Source organism: Temnothorax curvispinosus, unplaced genomic scaffold, assembly GCF_003070985.1.
Source record: "Temnothorax curvispinosus isolate PA1 unplaced genomic scaffold, ASM307098v1 QBEX01007502.1, whole genome shotgun sequence".
NCBI lineage: Eukaryota > Metazoa > Arthropoda > Insecta > Hymenoptera > Formicidae > Temnothorax > Temnothorax curvispinosus.
Window position 1 is genome coordinate 30512 of NW_020217282.1, and position 13702 is coordinate 44213.

The following is a 13702-nucleotide window of genomic DNA, read 5'->3' on the forward strand; positions in this document are numbered from 1 at the left end:
TGCAGGTTAACAAATAATTGGATTAGGAATTTTTATTGTATAATTTTCACCCTTCATCAATCTTAAAACGTTAATCTGTGTTCAGCGAATTTGCAATATTTCCACTAACACAAGTAAGCTGGCCAAAATAAATTCATCAAGAAAGCAATTAAACATGATTTAATTTAAAAGATCAGAGACTAATTTAAAAATTTTCTTTTTGCGTCAAATGATTAGTCGCAAGCAGTCAATCGCGTGAACGCAAGCAGTACCACTTCCGGTCGCAAATAGCAATAAAAGTACAGTTTAAATTGCTATTGATTCAATGCACTTTTCTTTGTTTCTACAAAATGAGAATTTATAATGAAATATCATTAAACTAATGAAGTTTGTATTAACATCATCTATATCGTACCTCTGAGAAAAAAAAAAGCAATTTGATTCTCATAATTTATTAATACGCACATTTTCAACCACGGAGAATAGCTTGCAGTTTTATACTACGTAAAAAGACGCTGAACACTATCCACCTGCGAAAAACGAACAAAGTTTTATGAAGCAATTTCATGAAGTAATTTATGGTTTCGTCAAGGAGATAAGCACGACTAAAATCAATTTAAAACGTTAATATTGCAATTTTCTTTACAAATTTGCTACAATAATGGTTGTAAATGTCGTAATTGTCCAACATATCAATCTATTACTCATCGCTACAAAAATAATTGTTCTGTTTACCTTAATAATAAATAATAAAAATTAATCTAATTCCATTTATCTTCTTTTTTTTTGTATTTCTTTCTAAAAACTATTAGAATTAAATAAAATTGTTCGAGTTTAATTCAATGGGTGAAAAAGGAGAAGACTTAAGATTTGTATCAAACTGCAACTGAAAATTTGACCTTCCTAATCGCTATTTTGCCATCAGACATCACTTTACAAGAAACACCTATAATTTTCACGCTTCTGACATATCGAACGCATATGCACATGCAACTCTGACCTCGCGCAACAAGTCACATTCGGCACGTAAAATAATTTAAGTGGGGCAATATCGATTGCTCGCGCCTCGCGCCGAAGGGTGTAATGAAAGCTCCGTTTCCGGTCGTTCTAGGATTACCGGAGCAATCAGCGGCGCTAATAAAACTGCGCGCAATGAAATCTGCAACATAGAGGTCCAATTTCGCGCAATTAATTGCACTATAAAGTATCCGATTAAAAGAAAAGACAGAGGGAAGGCCGTTTAACGACAACCTCTGCCTTTACCGCCCGATTTAATTTTCAGCTATACGATACTGTAGCTTCACGGCACGTTTTCTTTTCGTATCTCGTATACGTTTGACACCTTTGCGTTTATATATATCCTAAAATTACACATTCATAATTCTGATACAACGAGTGCATGCTATCGGTGAAGAAACGGTTATTTCTATAATGTGTATCATAAAATCATTTTATTATATAACTCACATTTTTTATTAACTATTTTATATAAGTTTACATTTACGTACACGACATATTATATACATGACATTAATTTTGAACAACATTGCTTATTTTATATAATATACTGTTATATATAAATATAATTCATATTAATAAAATTCCCTGCGAGTATTATAATAAATGTCACGTAAAAATATTAATACAAACAGAAATTTTGAAAATTAATAAAGTAAAATAATAATTATCTCGTTTATGCATTACTAATATTTCTATACTAACTCAGATCCGATCAATATTATTATTTAATGTAATAATGCTATTACATTAATGTTATTAATTTCATATCAAGATAAGAGATAGTTATAAAAGAAGTAATAAATAAAATACAGAAGTAGTAAATAATGCAGAATCGATTAAACCTGGCTTGTATAAGACACGTTTAATATTTAAGAACAGATTATACCCTGCAATTTAATGAAACAAAGTCGACTACATTTTAAATTTCGATAAGATCGTTCTCGCGAGTGATTGTCCTTTGAGTGAGTTGCGCAAGTATGGCAATTTTCACGTGCATATATCGTCATCTACATGGAGTATTTCTAGGAGCTCGTACAAGTGCAAGAGGAAGTTTCTCCTTGTAGATCTCGGGTATTTACTTTAGTAACAAACATTTCTTACTATAAAGGAGCACTTGATCTACCCTTAAAGATTAAAGGTATTCGAATTACACGGCATATTGCATGTTTCACGTGTTTAACGAATTCCTTGGATGAACAATTTCCCTTTAACGAAATATTCGAACAAAATAAATTACACTTGTCAGCTTTCTGAAGCCATCTCAATCATAAATAGATGGATCACTTACAGACTGAAACATTTGAAAAAAAATTATATCCCTCTTTTAACAATATGAACTTTAACAGAGTATTATCATTTAATAATATTGCAGCATAATATAATTTACAAAATGGCATGTGAAAATAGTAAAATTAAATTCAAATTTCATTTTAAATATAATATCTTGCGAAGAAAAAAGTATATCATTTATCAATTTATTATTTATGTTTCGTATTAAAATAATAAACTAAAAAATGAAACAATTTCGAATGCAACGTGCCTCAAGGCGCCTCAAACATACGTCCTCCGCACATGCACTTCTCTCGCTGTTTTCTTTTAATTTTCAAACATTTTACGGGGTTTTTTAATAAAGAGCAACCTACTTTAACTCTTTTCATGCAGGTTGGCCGTGTTGATCCTATTCTATCAGAACGTCAAACTTCGTTCAAGCGTTCTAGTTTGTATGCTTTCCAGAAGTCCGCTGTATTACGCGCCTATGAACTCTCGCAAGAAGTACAAGCTATATCCATAAAATCGACAAGCTGCCGAGCCTGCGGGTGTCCACGGCACGTTACGCACCGTACCTCGCATACACGAAAAGCCAATACTGCAAGCACTCGAGCAAGTCGGTCAAAGCACAGTCTTGAAAGCCAGCGAGCCCGAATGCGCTCCTAATCTCATTAGGTACGTACATGTGCATCGTTACACCGGTTAGATGTACCACTTAACAATGAACCTAACGTACTAGAGCAACATCCTCGAGGTACAAGTTTCGATAAACTACCGATCGTCATCAGAAAAAGCTAATCATTGGCCAAATTGTTTCAAATTTACACATATAAATATAAGATAATTAGTAAAATACTTAAAAAATAAAGGATACTATATAATATAAAAGATACAGAGAAAGAGAGAGAGAGTGTGAGAGAGAGAAAGAGAGAGAGACAGTAAATGTATGAATAATTGTAACTGTAAATATATAAATATAAAAAAGTAAAGTAATGTAAGCTGTAAATGTAAAAAGAACTATGTAAAAAAGAACAATGTAAAACATTATATTATACGATGAGAATCCAAAACCGTAAGATAGGAATTAAAAAATATTGACCAAATCGTTACCCGTACTTGTGGAGACGTATGCTATTAAAAATTGAACTTCTCAAAAAACGGACTGTTATGAGTGGACAAGTATGATCTTATTTTCAATTTAATTATATCGAAAATTTTAAAGGAGAATTTTATACTTTGTGTCGCAACAAACAATTAAATTTTCATTTAATTTTCATGAAAAGGTAAAATTTTGAAAGGTAATTTTAATAAAGATTTTAAAATAATAAATAATAAAGTTGATTAAAAATAACAAGATGAATTTTGTATAGAACAATTACACGAAATTTATTCGATAAAATATTAAAACTTCAATTTTTTTAGTCGCGAGCGTCTACTTATCGTACATTGGCAATTTTATTGCGCGAATATTTTTCATAAATTTCTATCTCCAAAAATTTAAAATGCAAATTTATTTCGGCAGATTTACGCGCAACGTATCGCGTGATGTCAAATAATTTTTTTCTCGCACAAAAGAGTTCGCAAAAATAAAAAAAAAAAAATCAAATGCCACGTGTGATCCGCTCGTAGCGAGCATCCTTCACACAAGTCTTTCGCAATATCGTGTGCGCGCGACGCAGTTTTTCAAACTTTATACGGGGAATTTATTCCGGCTGACTGTGCCGAACGGCCTGTTCGTCACGCCGCATAAATTACGCGTGCATTCGTCGGTCGATCGAGCATGGTTAAAACCCCACTTCGAGAGCGTTAACGGTTTCCACGAGCAAACACTCGAACGCTGTTTGCCCTCTTTGCCTTGACAATATTGGCCGCCCGTCACCACCGCTCGATGTCGGCTCGGTGCTCTGCATGCGTCTTTACTCTGCTCTCCAACCGCATGAGATTACGCATAAACGGATATGGGAGGAAGGCGGACGATTACAGCGTGTATTACCCAAAATTATGTCAGCGAATAGTCAAGTTACGTTCGGTTCAATTTGGACGAAGAATCTTTTTTCTATATTTTCTATAGGCTTAATCTTTGAAATGTCTAGTGTTAAAAAAAGTCAGAAGTGCCTGTTCTGAATACCAGAATGGTTAACCGAAATGACGTTAGTTAAAACAAAAGTCTGGTAGTTATTACTTCTCGTGCATAATTCCGGGATCGCACCAAACCATAAAAAACTGATGTAATGAAAAAGTTGGATTTTACATTGGGTATTACAAACTTTCCTTTTACCGAAAACAAGAGGAATGATTTGTTGTACCATTATTAGAATTAAATTGTACAAGAAGGAACTGATACACACGCGCAAAATAATCTCAAATGGAAATAACAATACAATTAAAAACACATAAAAATTGATAAATATAGGTACCCCGCATCTAAAATTAATAACAAGGTTATTAGAAATATTTTATAGTAAAGGACAGATTATAAAAAAGAGGTCTTTTTCATTATAAATAGTGAATAATTTTCTTTTGCAATTTTATCCGATTCTAACAAAATTTTGCGAATCTAAAATTCAATGGGGCGCAAAATTCCTTGACGGCATGTAACACGTGCGAAATATTTGCGGCCAACTCGCATGGGCAACCAGTAAATCAACGTATACAAATATTTACGCAACGCATACGTTTACATCCCATTACAGATTACAAGAGCGCATTCTAGATACGTAAATTCCGAGGGTCGATGAACAATGATGCCAATAGCAACGTGGTCTGGGAATATCACGGTGGTTATATAAGCCGAACAGAAACTACACGTTTGATATCCTAAGGAGAACCGAGAAATTCACATACAGATATGTATTCAAATATTAACCACCCCTGTAAATGGTTAACTGACATGAAAGGTACGGTGAGCGACGGATATCCGGAAAATTGTTCCCTCTTCGAAGAGTTTATTCGTGTGTCAAGGTCAAACATGCCGTGGAGAATACCAGTTTGCCGTTTGTCAAAACGGTACTATACGTATCGATTGTATGATTTTTGTCGAATAATAAGACGAAGAGAGAGCTCGTCTCTTCCGGATATCTCTTCGTAGGAAGAGCAATATTATTGAAAAGGTACCGAGCTGTTCTAGGATTTTTATTTCTGGCACTATGGTGGCGGTGGCGGTGGTGCCTTTACGTGACGGTGTCTCAAAATGAATACGCGCATCGCGGATGGTCGCGATTGACCGTCCGCTCTTGTTTTTTCTGGCCCTCATCCGGCGCTCACGCACGCACACGGGGATATCGTCGGCCTCGGGCTAACATTCCGGCCCTCGAGCGCGGATATAGCCACTCGAGCCACTGTTTGCGATCCGGCTGATCTTTCATTTACCCTGCAGGTGGGCGTGTTGCCGGCGGCTTAGCCGTACTTCGCTTCCGCTATCTATCTATCGCGCCGTATCGTATCACCCCGATAAAAGCGACGGTGACGCGCGTCGCGACCGGCGCGGCCGGCGGATCGAATTGCGCACTCGCTCGCTGATCGATATGATAATCAACGCTCCAGACACGTTGTATAGTTATAACCGAATAGAATAAATCAGAAACGAAAAGTATATAAAATTAATTCTGACGAGAAACACAAAGTTAATTAGTCGACGCGTTCAATATTATGAATTATTGTACCTGTAATGTAAACACGTGTTTGCATTTTATTATTTTACTTATAAAACGCAGCCAATATTGCGATTAAAAAATTATATGTGATTTTCGCAAACTTGATCGAAAATTTAAACAATAGTTATGATGAAGGATTAATTTTATCAACACTATACATATATATTTTAAATGCCGATCGTGTTCAAATGTCAATGAATTTAAACGGAAGAAATTACAATGTCTAATAGAAGGTAATAAAACTTATTCAGCGATTTTGGTATTATTGATTCGAAATTGGTATTACATGCAATATTAGAAAGATTGATCGAAATCATCAGTGTATGACTCGATTTGGCGTATGATAAACTATATTGAACTATAATTGATTCTGAAATGTGCATCACTTTTAATAAATAAAGCGATTTAAGCAATTTGAAATATAATTTTAAAATTACTGTGAAATAATGCATAAAATATTTATATATCAAAATCATTCTTACTTTTTCAATAGAGAATGTTAAGGCACTGTCAACATAAATTTCACAGTAACACAAGAAAAATCGCTAGAAATTATTCAAGCATAAAATATAATTCTATACGAATTACATATATCTATATATATCAAAATCTTAAAAAGGAGGAATTTGAGAAATCGAAAGAAAAATGGAAGTGAAAGAGTAAATTTTCCTATAAATAAAAGTTCCTATACAAGTTTCTATAAATAAAAAAAATTAGTTTGAAAATCAGACGTTTTCTTGGAAAAGTCGATGAAAATTTTTATGTGCTGTTCCACGTAATATTTTCCTCTTGAACTACTCGATAAAGGCTTGATAAGGTTCTGTATCAAAAAGAGGGCAATCCCGGTATTATACAGGCTAGTTAAATAATCACAATACGAAGGTAACGGAAGATATATTTTGTGTATTATTTGATTATTAGAAAATATATCCGCAAAGACGCGAAACTTAAAAAACAATTAAATTAAAAAATTTAAAGTTGATCTTATTTCAAAGAGGTTTCATGGAGGTTTTAAAAACGTCACTATTTGGTATTTTGGTAATTTTTAGATAATCGATATTAAACATCTTTGTTTCTAATTAAATTGTATGAGTCCCAAGACATTCTAACAATAAGTAACATCATATATTTTGATAAACTATTTATTTTATATAGTAAATCTTGAAAAGAGTTTTCATGTGAATTTTCAAATTCTCTAAATTATTTTCACGTTTATAGTCACTTTATTTATACGTTTTATTTGCACATTTCACGCCTTTCTTTTCGCGATTTTTATGTATAGAACGTTACCATTCGCCAAAAATTATTTGTCACGGCATTGTCTGCATCGAATATATATGTATAGACGTGACTGCCCAGCAGGTTCGTCAACCCTCCTGCGATGGTCACGCTGTAAGACCGAAGAGAAATAGCACGGCTCGTGTAATAGCTCCTGCGTGGCACATCAGAAGTACTTCGAGTCAAGTACCGACTTGATAACTCCGTCCGACGAGTGCTATCGTCTAACCGAGTATTTTTTTGTTTTTTTTTCGTCACCCCTGCACTCGGTATCACGTTCGGGATACATGTCTCTACGAGGACTAATTAAACTCTTCCTCTATCCTCGACACGACCATTAACTCGTGGTTGCAGAAAATCGATAGAATTTTAGATAAAATAAAATAATAAAATTTTCATAATAATTAAGTTTTCTCTGTACCTCTCCCCTTTCTCGATTAAATACACTTCTCAACAAAATTAAAGGATCGCTTAAAATCAACTCTAAAAAGGACCGAATTCAAAGTCACGTATCTTTGCAAAAAATAATCGCAGAATAATGCTTAAAAACGCGTTTTAAAGCTTAAAGGTTCAACTTTCGAATGCTTAAAAGCTGAAACTTTAAGCTTTAAAACGTTTAAGCTTTAAAACACGTTTTAAAATCGTTCTGCGGTTATTTTTCGCAAAGATACGTGACTTTGAGTTCGGTCCTTTTCAGGGCTGATTTTAAATAATCTTTTAATTTTGTTGAAGTGTAGTTTCATTATCTTACTTTTTATGGAAATAAAAATATCAAAAAGATAACTGCTCAATTATTTCCTTATCAAAACATATTAATGTCTTTTTGCAAATTATTAATACCTAATTGAAAGAAAATTGATTCTGTAGGATATATCTGCTGCTAATCGATCGGTATATGTCTCTCAGATAACTTTTACTGTACGCGCTCTTTCTTTACTTATTCATAGAGCGTTTATATTTGTTTTACCTGTTTCCACTTGCAAAATTACCATGCTTCTGTTTATTGCGCGTAAATAAAATTCGCTGTTGCGTAAATACATTTTGCGACCTCGCTCTCGCGAAGGTCGCGGGTCGTTCCGCGCGATTTCAGCTACAGCGAAACTGCGCGTCGCGTCGCCGCGCGTCGTGGGTGTCGCGGATCCCATTCTCTCACGGGCATTCGGATTTCGAAAATGAGGTCTCGTGCGTGCAGCGATAACGCTATTATGCAGCTCCGGCGATTAATAACGAACGACGTTTATAGATGCACGGTGGCGCGTTATACGAGAGGTCGCGCGTACAGCTCGTAATGTTCTAAGCTACATTAACAAATGTTTTCCCGTCCTATTCCAGCGCCTGAACATGAATATTAAGTGATTCTGCACACCCACGATACATGATTCCAGCGCAATTTTCGCATCAATTATGAGTATTGTGACATGAAATATATATGCGTTTAATGATTTAGTACTCTAATTATCGAAGCAAATCTACCGTGCTTTTGATAAGATGGAAATTTGATTTTCTTTCTCAAAGTGATTTCTTCGTACAAGCCTATACGTAATTTTTCCTTTAGTAAAAATAAAACTGTATGTATATAAATATAATAATTTTATATAAATTTGTTTATATAAAATAGAAAAAATAAATTAACCAAAAATAATGATTAACGTTGATGTGCCTCAATTATAATTCATCGATAAAGAATATCATTATACCCTAATAACATGATATCATGAAGGTACAGACAATGTATAGAGAACCTAATTTACTGAGAACATCCCTATTCTCTACTAATATTCTCTACTTTTACGAACATATTCTCCGAACTCATACCCTACATGTGCTGTTAGGGTATGTTTCCTAAAATGATGTAATATGTTTCTCTAAAGATTATGAAAATATTAACGAAAGAGCAATTAGATTGTAATTACGTTAAACAATTGAAATCGTTCGTTATATATTTGATATAAATATAATCGCATATGTAACAATTTAATATAATTAAATTAGAAATGTCGATACCGACACACACACATTCTATACCTATATAACTAATATATGTATAAGAAGGAATTAAATGATAGAATGGGTAAGTAAGCTTGATGAAGAGATCGCTTCATCATTTAATTAGATTATAAACACCAGTTAAACGTAACCACCATGCTCTCGGCCTAAATGAATCATGATTAGAGGGAACTGTTAGAGAACCGGTCGATGCAACTAACAAACGGTGAACTCGTGCCGTTGCACTGAAGTAATTAATGAAATTACAATACACGCACTACGCTAATGACGAGACAAAGCATTATATCGTTCGAAGCATCCGCCATCGGGCATTCACGTGGGTAAAATTGTGGACTAAATACGCTTTTCTGCGAATATCGCTCCCATGTGTACCTAATTGCAAAATGTCTGTAATTTTTATTCTTAAGTGCAGCATCAACTAAAATTATTTTAAGAACGAACAGCTTTGGATAAGTGATCGCTTTGAGTAATTTGTAGAATATTTTTATTATTTTTTCTTCTTTTTATTTTCTGCTTTTCTTTTCGTTATACATTCGTTCTCCGGATATATAATTTACACATCATTATATATGTTGTTATACAAATGCTCAAATATATTTTATTGAAAAATTTGATATTTAACATTATTTAGAACATTTTTCATTTACCACGAATTTTCAAGTTTTTCTCCAGTTAAAAGAAATATTCATATTCTTGCTATTTATATTAATCGCATTATTCATTATAAAAATATAAAGCCAGCAATAATTGTTTTTGTTCTTTGTTTATCCTTACAATTTAGATAATATTATAATTAAACAAAATTTGAAATTATGTAACGCAATTTAAATAATAAAATAATTTTCAAAAAGTTAAAAGTTCTCTATAACATTGTTTTTACTAAATGCAATTTACCTTTTATTTGAAGCAGGCTTTCTGCTTTTTGGACCAACGGCTTAACGTCCCTTTCCGAAAGACGGAGCCCAGTTTGTTCCGCACAAGAGTCTATCTTGCACGGAGAGCGCAGCTTTCGGAAAAAACTTTCCATGGCTCTAATACATGGACTCGAACCTGGTTCTCCAGATTACGAGTCTGGCGCTCTACCACTAGACCACAGTGACCACACTGCCGTCCATTAACACTGCCATTTCATTGTATTATTAACTATTATTTTTATAATTACTAAATAATAATATAATTTAAATTATTGTGAAACAACAGACTTCCATTTCTGCTACTGCGTCGTCATGTTACGTTCGCAAATTACATCAACAAACTAAACGTTTGATGCGGATGTAATTAATACTAATCGACGCTAATATACTCAATCTGCTCGCAAACTGCTATCATATTACTGCTAATATTTTGTTTGCTCCGTATAATAATGTTATCGATATTATTAATACATCTATATATAATTACATATAAAATATGTGCATGTGTTTTTTTCTCTTGTATAATCTTTTTTAATTAACTTAAATAAAATTAACTTTAAAAGATTAACGTAGAGTGCGACTACAAAGAACAGACCTAAAGCCTGTATCACAATTACTACGGCCACATTCCGTAACGCGCATATGCGTGCATTTATCTATAGTATACGTAACGTTTATGTTTATGCGTGCATCATATGAGAAACGGAACGCACCCTACGTTTACGCGAGCGTTAAAGCACATATGACAGTCGTAGTCGTGGTCGTAAGTAAGGCCCCGGACACACACTTTTTCGTAACAGTAACAGTAGGATTTCGACCAATCGTGTTACTCGATTCGGGAACGTATGGCCGTACGTTTTCGAATCGAGCAACGCGATTGGTCGAAATCCTACTGTTACGTTCAACGGAAAGTGTGTGTGGCCAGCTTAACGCACAAGCTTTGGCGTATCCTGATCTGTCAGGTCGGGGACTACGACCGTCGTATATCGCTACGCCATGTTATGTGCTTTGACCCTTACTTCTGTAGTAACTTACGATAATTCGTTCGCGTAAACGGGATTTTGTAGTAACTTACGATAATTTACTCCGCGTAAACGAGTGAATTATCGTAAATTACTACAGAAGTAACGCTCGCGTAAACGTAGTAAATGCCTTGTTCTCTTTCGAAGAACTTCCTGAACAGGTGCACGTTGGTGCAATAAGTTAGAGTGAACTAAATAGCGTTATTTTCAACCGGGCCAGTCAAGAACGTTAAGAATATACTTGTCTCACCAACTTATTGCACTAGTGTGCACCAGCTCAGAAAGTTCTTCGGAAAAAAAAACACAGACGGTCAGATTGAAGATTAAAGATTGGAAGATTCGAATTGGAGATTCAAATTCAGCCAATCAGAGAGCAAAGACAGACTAAAATTAAATTTATCTGATTGGTCGAATTCTAATCCTCAGTTTGCAATTCTCTATTTTTAAATAAATTGAATGTATTGTCTGATATGAACTTATTAATACTTGTTACATTTGAAATGAAATAATTGCATATTTGCACGTTTGAAAGAAAAACAAAAAAGACGGAGAGTGCAAAAAGAGTGCTATTGTGCACCTTCCTTCGCGCATGGCAATACTGGTAATACGCAGTAGCAGTACGTAATACGTCAAATGACGTCGAGTGACGTAAGGTGATTCGGTGCGATTAAAACATTTGCATTTGGTGTCTTTAGTCTTTACTACGTTCGCAGTGGCCGAACGCGATGACCCGGCTGGTCCTCGACTTCCTGATTTGCGCTTTCGTGACAGCGAGCTTCGTGGACACGTACAGATACAATGGTATTACAGAACATTTTCCTCACGATTTCATGCTTTTACGTTTCTAACCTAGAAGTAATGACAGCTCAATATTTTTCTATCAATCACAACTTTCCTATCATGGTGTACATCCTTACGCGAATCTTATTTCAAAAATAAATTCTCGTGGCAAAAATGTAATCAGTCTTGTTTAAGATGTAGATCTTTTTCAACAAAAACAGTACACATCCGATGCTAAAAAATATTTTAATCTTCATACTTAAATAAAAGAATTTTAAGCTATATAGCTTTTTACTTTCTCAAAAAATTATATTCTTCTCGAAAAATTATATTAACTTTTATTTATCTTTTAAGCAATAAGCTGAATTAATTTCTTTATTGCGAAAACTGTCTTTCAGATTATGCCGTACCACAACGAGACGAAAATGATATGCAAAAATTGCTGCATATACTAGATGTTAATGAATATAACAAGGAGAAACGTAGGAACATTGAAGATGAACTTGAGAATTGGCACAAGCATTGGATGCCTGACAGGCCAGACGATCCACCGCCCAAGAATCAGCAACAATATGAATACAAATCTGTAACGGAGCCACCTCACGAGATGTATTGGCCTGGACGTTGGATGCCTGACAGGCCAGGCGATCCGAAACCACCGCCCAAGGTGTTGCCAAAGAATCGCCAACAATACGAACACGAATCTGTAACAGAGTCATCTCAGGAGACGCTTTGGCCTGGACGTTGGATGCCTGACAGACCGGACGATCCGAAACCGCCGCCCAAAGTGTTTCCGAAGAATCAGCAACGATATGAATACGATACTATAGTAGACTTTCCTCTCGAGATGCACATGGGTCATGTGTCACCAGAATGCGACGATGCTAAGGTTGCTATAGTTGCCATTCACATAGATTGTCTTAATTGAAAAGAACGCTTAAATTACTTCCTTACAAAGAATATAGCATATATTTTGATGATAATGAAATTTCAGACCAACTTGACTATTGATTGGGATCATACCCCATCAGAATACACGTGTTACGGTCATGATATCATGCCGAGTAAGATTGCACCAAGGATCTATTGTGAGAACATCCCGAGGGCATATAAGGTAAAAACATCATATATTGTTGTCATGAAATACTGCCATTATTTACTAGTACAAATTTTTATCGAAGTATTTTACAGGCTGCGCATAAATGTATGAACCAACGAATTGAATACGACGTCGATATTCCTTTTTAGTAAGTATATAATGTTCTCTTCTCATAAATAATCCCTAACAATATTTATACGCGGTATTAATATTTGCAGTGGTCCGCATAGACCTTTGTGGCCAGTTTACGGAGAATACAAGTACGTGCCCAAACAGAGGTGGCTGCATAGTCTCGAGGTAATCGTAACAGCGACACAGCGTATTATCTACAAAATTTATTATGAAAATCTTTTACATTTATTATCCTATTGTTAACAGCATGGTGCGATCGTCATGTTGTATCACCCGTGCGCAAATCCGCTAGAAGTAGAACGTTTAAAAAATCTCGTCAGCAAATGTCTTTGGCGACACATCATCACGCCATACAGTTATCTGGATGAAGAACGAGTGAGTATAGGAGTATTAAGAGTTTATTTGAAATACATTTTTTTCCCCCCAAGTTTTCTGATATTCCAACTTATCTATATATACAGGGTGTCCCTGAACTCAGTGCCACTGGTGCAGCTGCTTTAACACGTGAAAACAAGTTGAGAATATCTAATAAACATATGTCCGAATCCC

At 34.7% G+C, this 13702-nt stretch overlaps 1 protein-coding gene across 1 annotated transcript in view; it reads left to right on the forward strand.

Annotated features, from left to right (window-relative positions):
* Positions 1–11775: 11775 nt before the first annotated feature.
* Positions 11776–13702, forward strand: part of LOC112457081 — a 3230-nt gene continuing 1303 nt past the window's right edge. The window contains exons 1-6 of the mRNA XM_025019959.1: positions 11776–11943; positions 12321–12811; positions 12917–13036; positions 13114–13169; positions 13240–13318; positions 13400–13528. Coding sequence (XP_024875727.1) covers positions 11868–11943; positions 12321–12811; positions 12917–13036; positions 13114–13169; positions 13240–13318; positions 13400–13528 — 951 coding nt within the window. The 5' untranslated portion in view covers positions 11776–11867. The remainder of the gene's footprint in view (positions 11944–12320; positions 12812–12916; positions 13037–13113; positions 13170–13239; positions 13319–13399; positions 13529–13702) is intronic.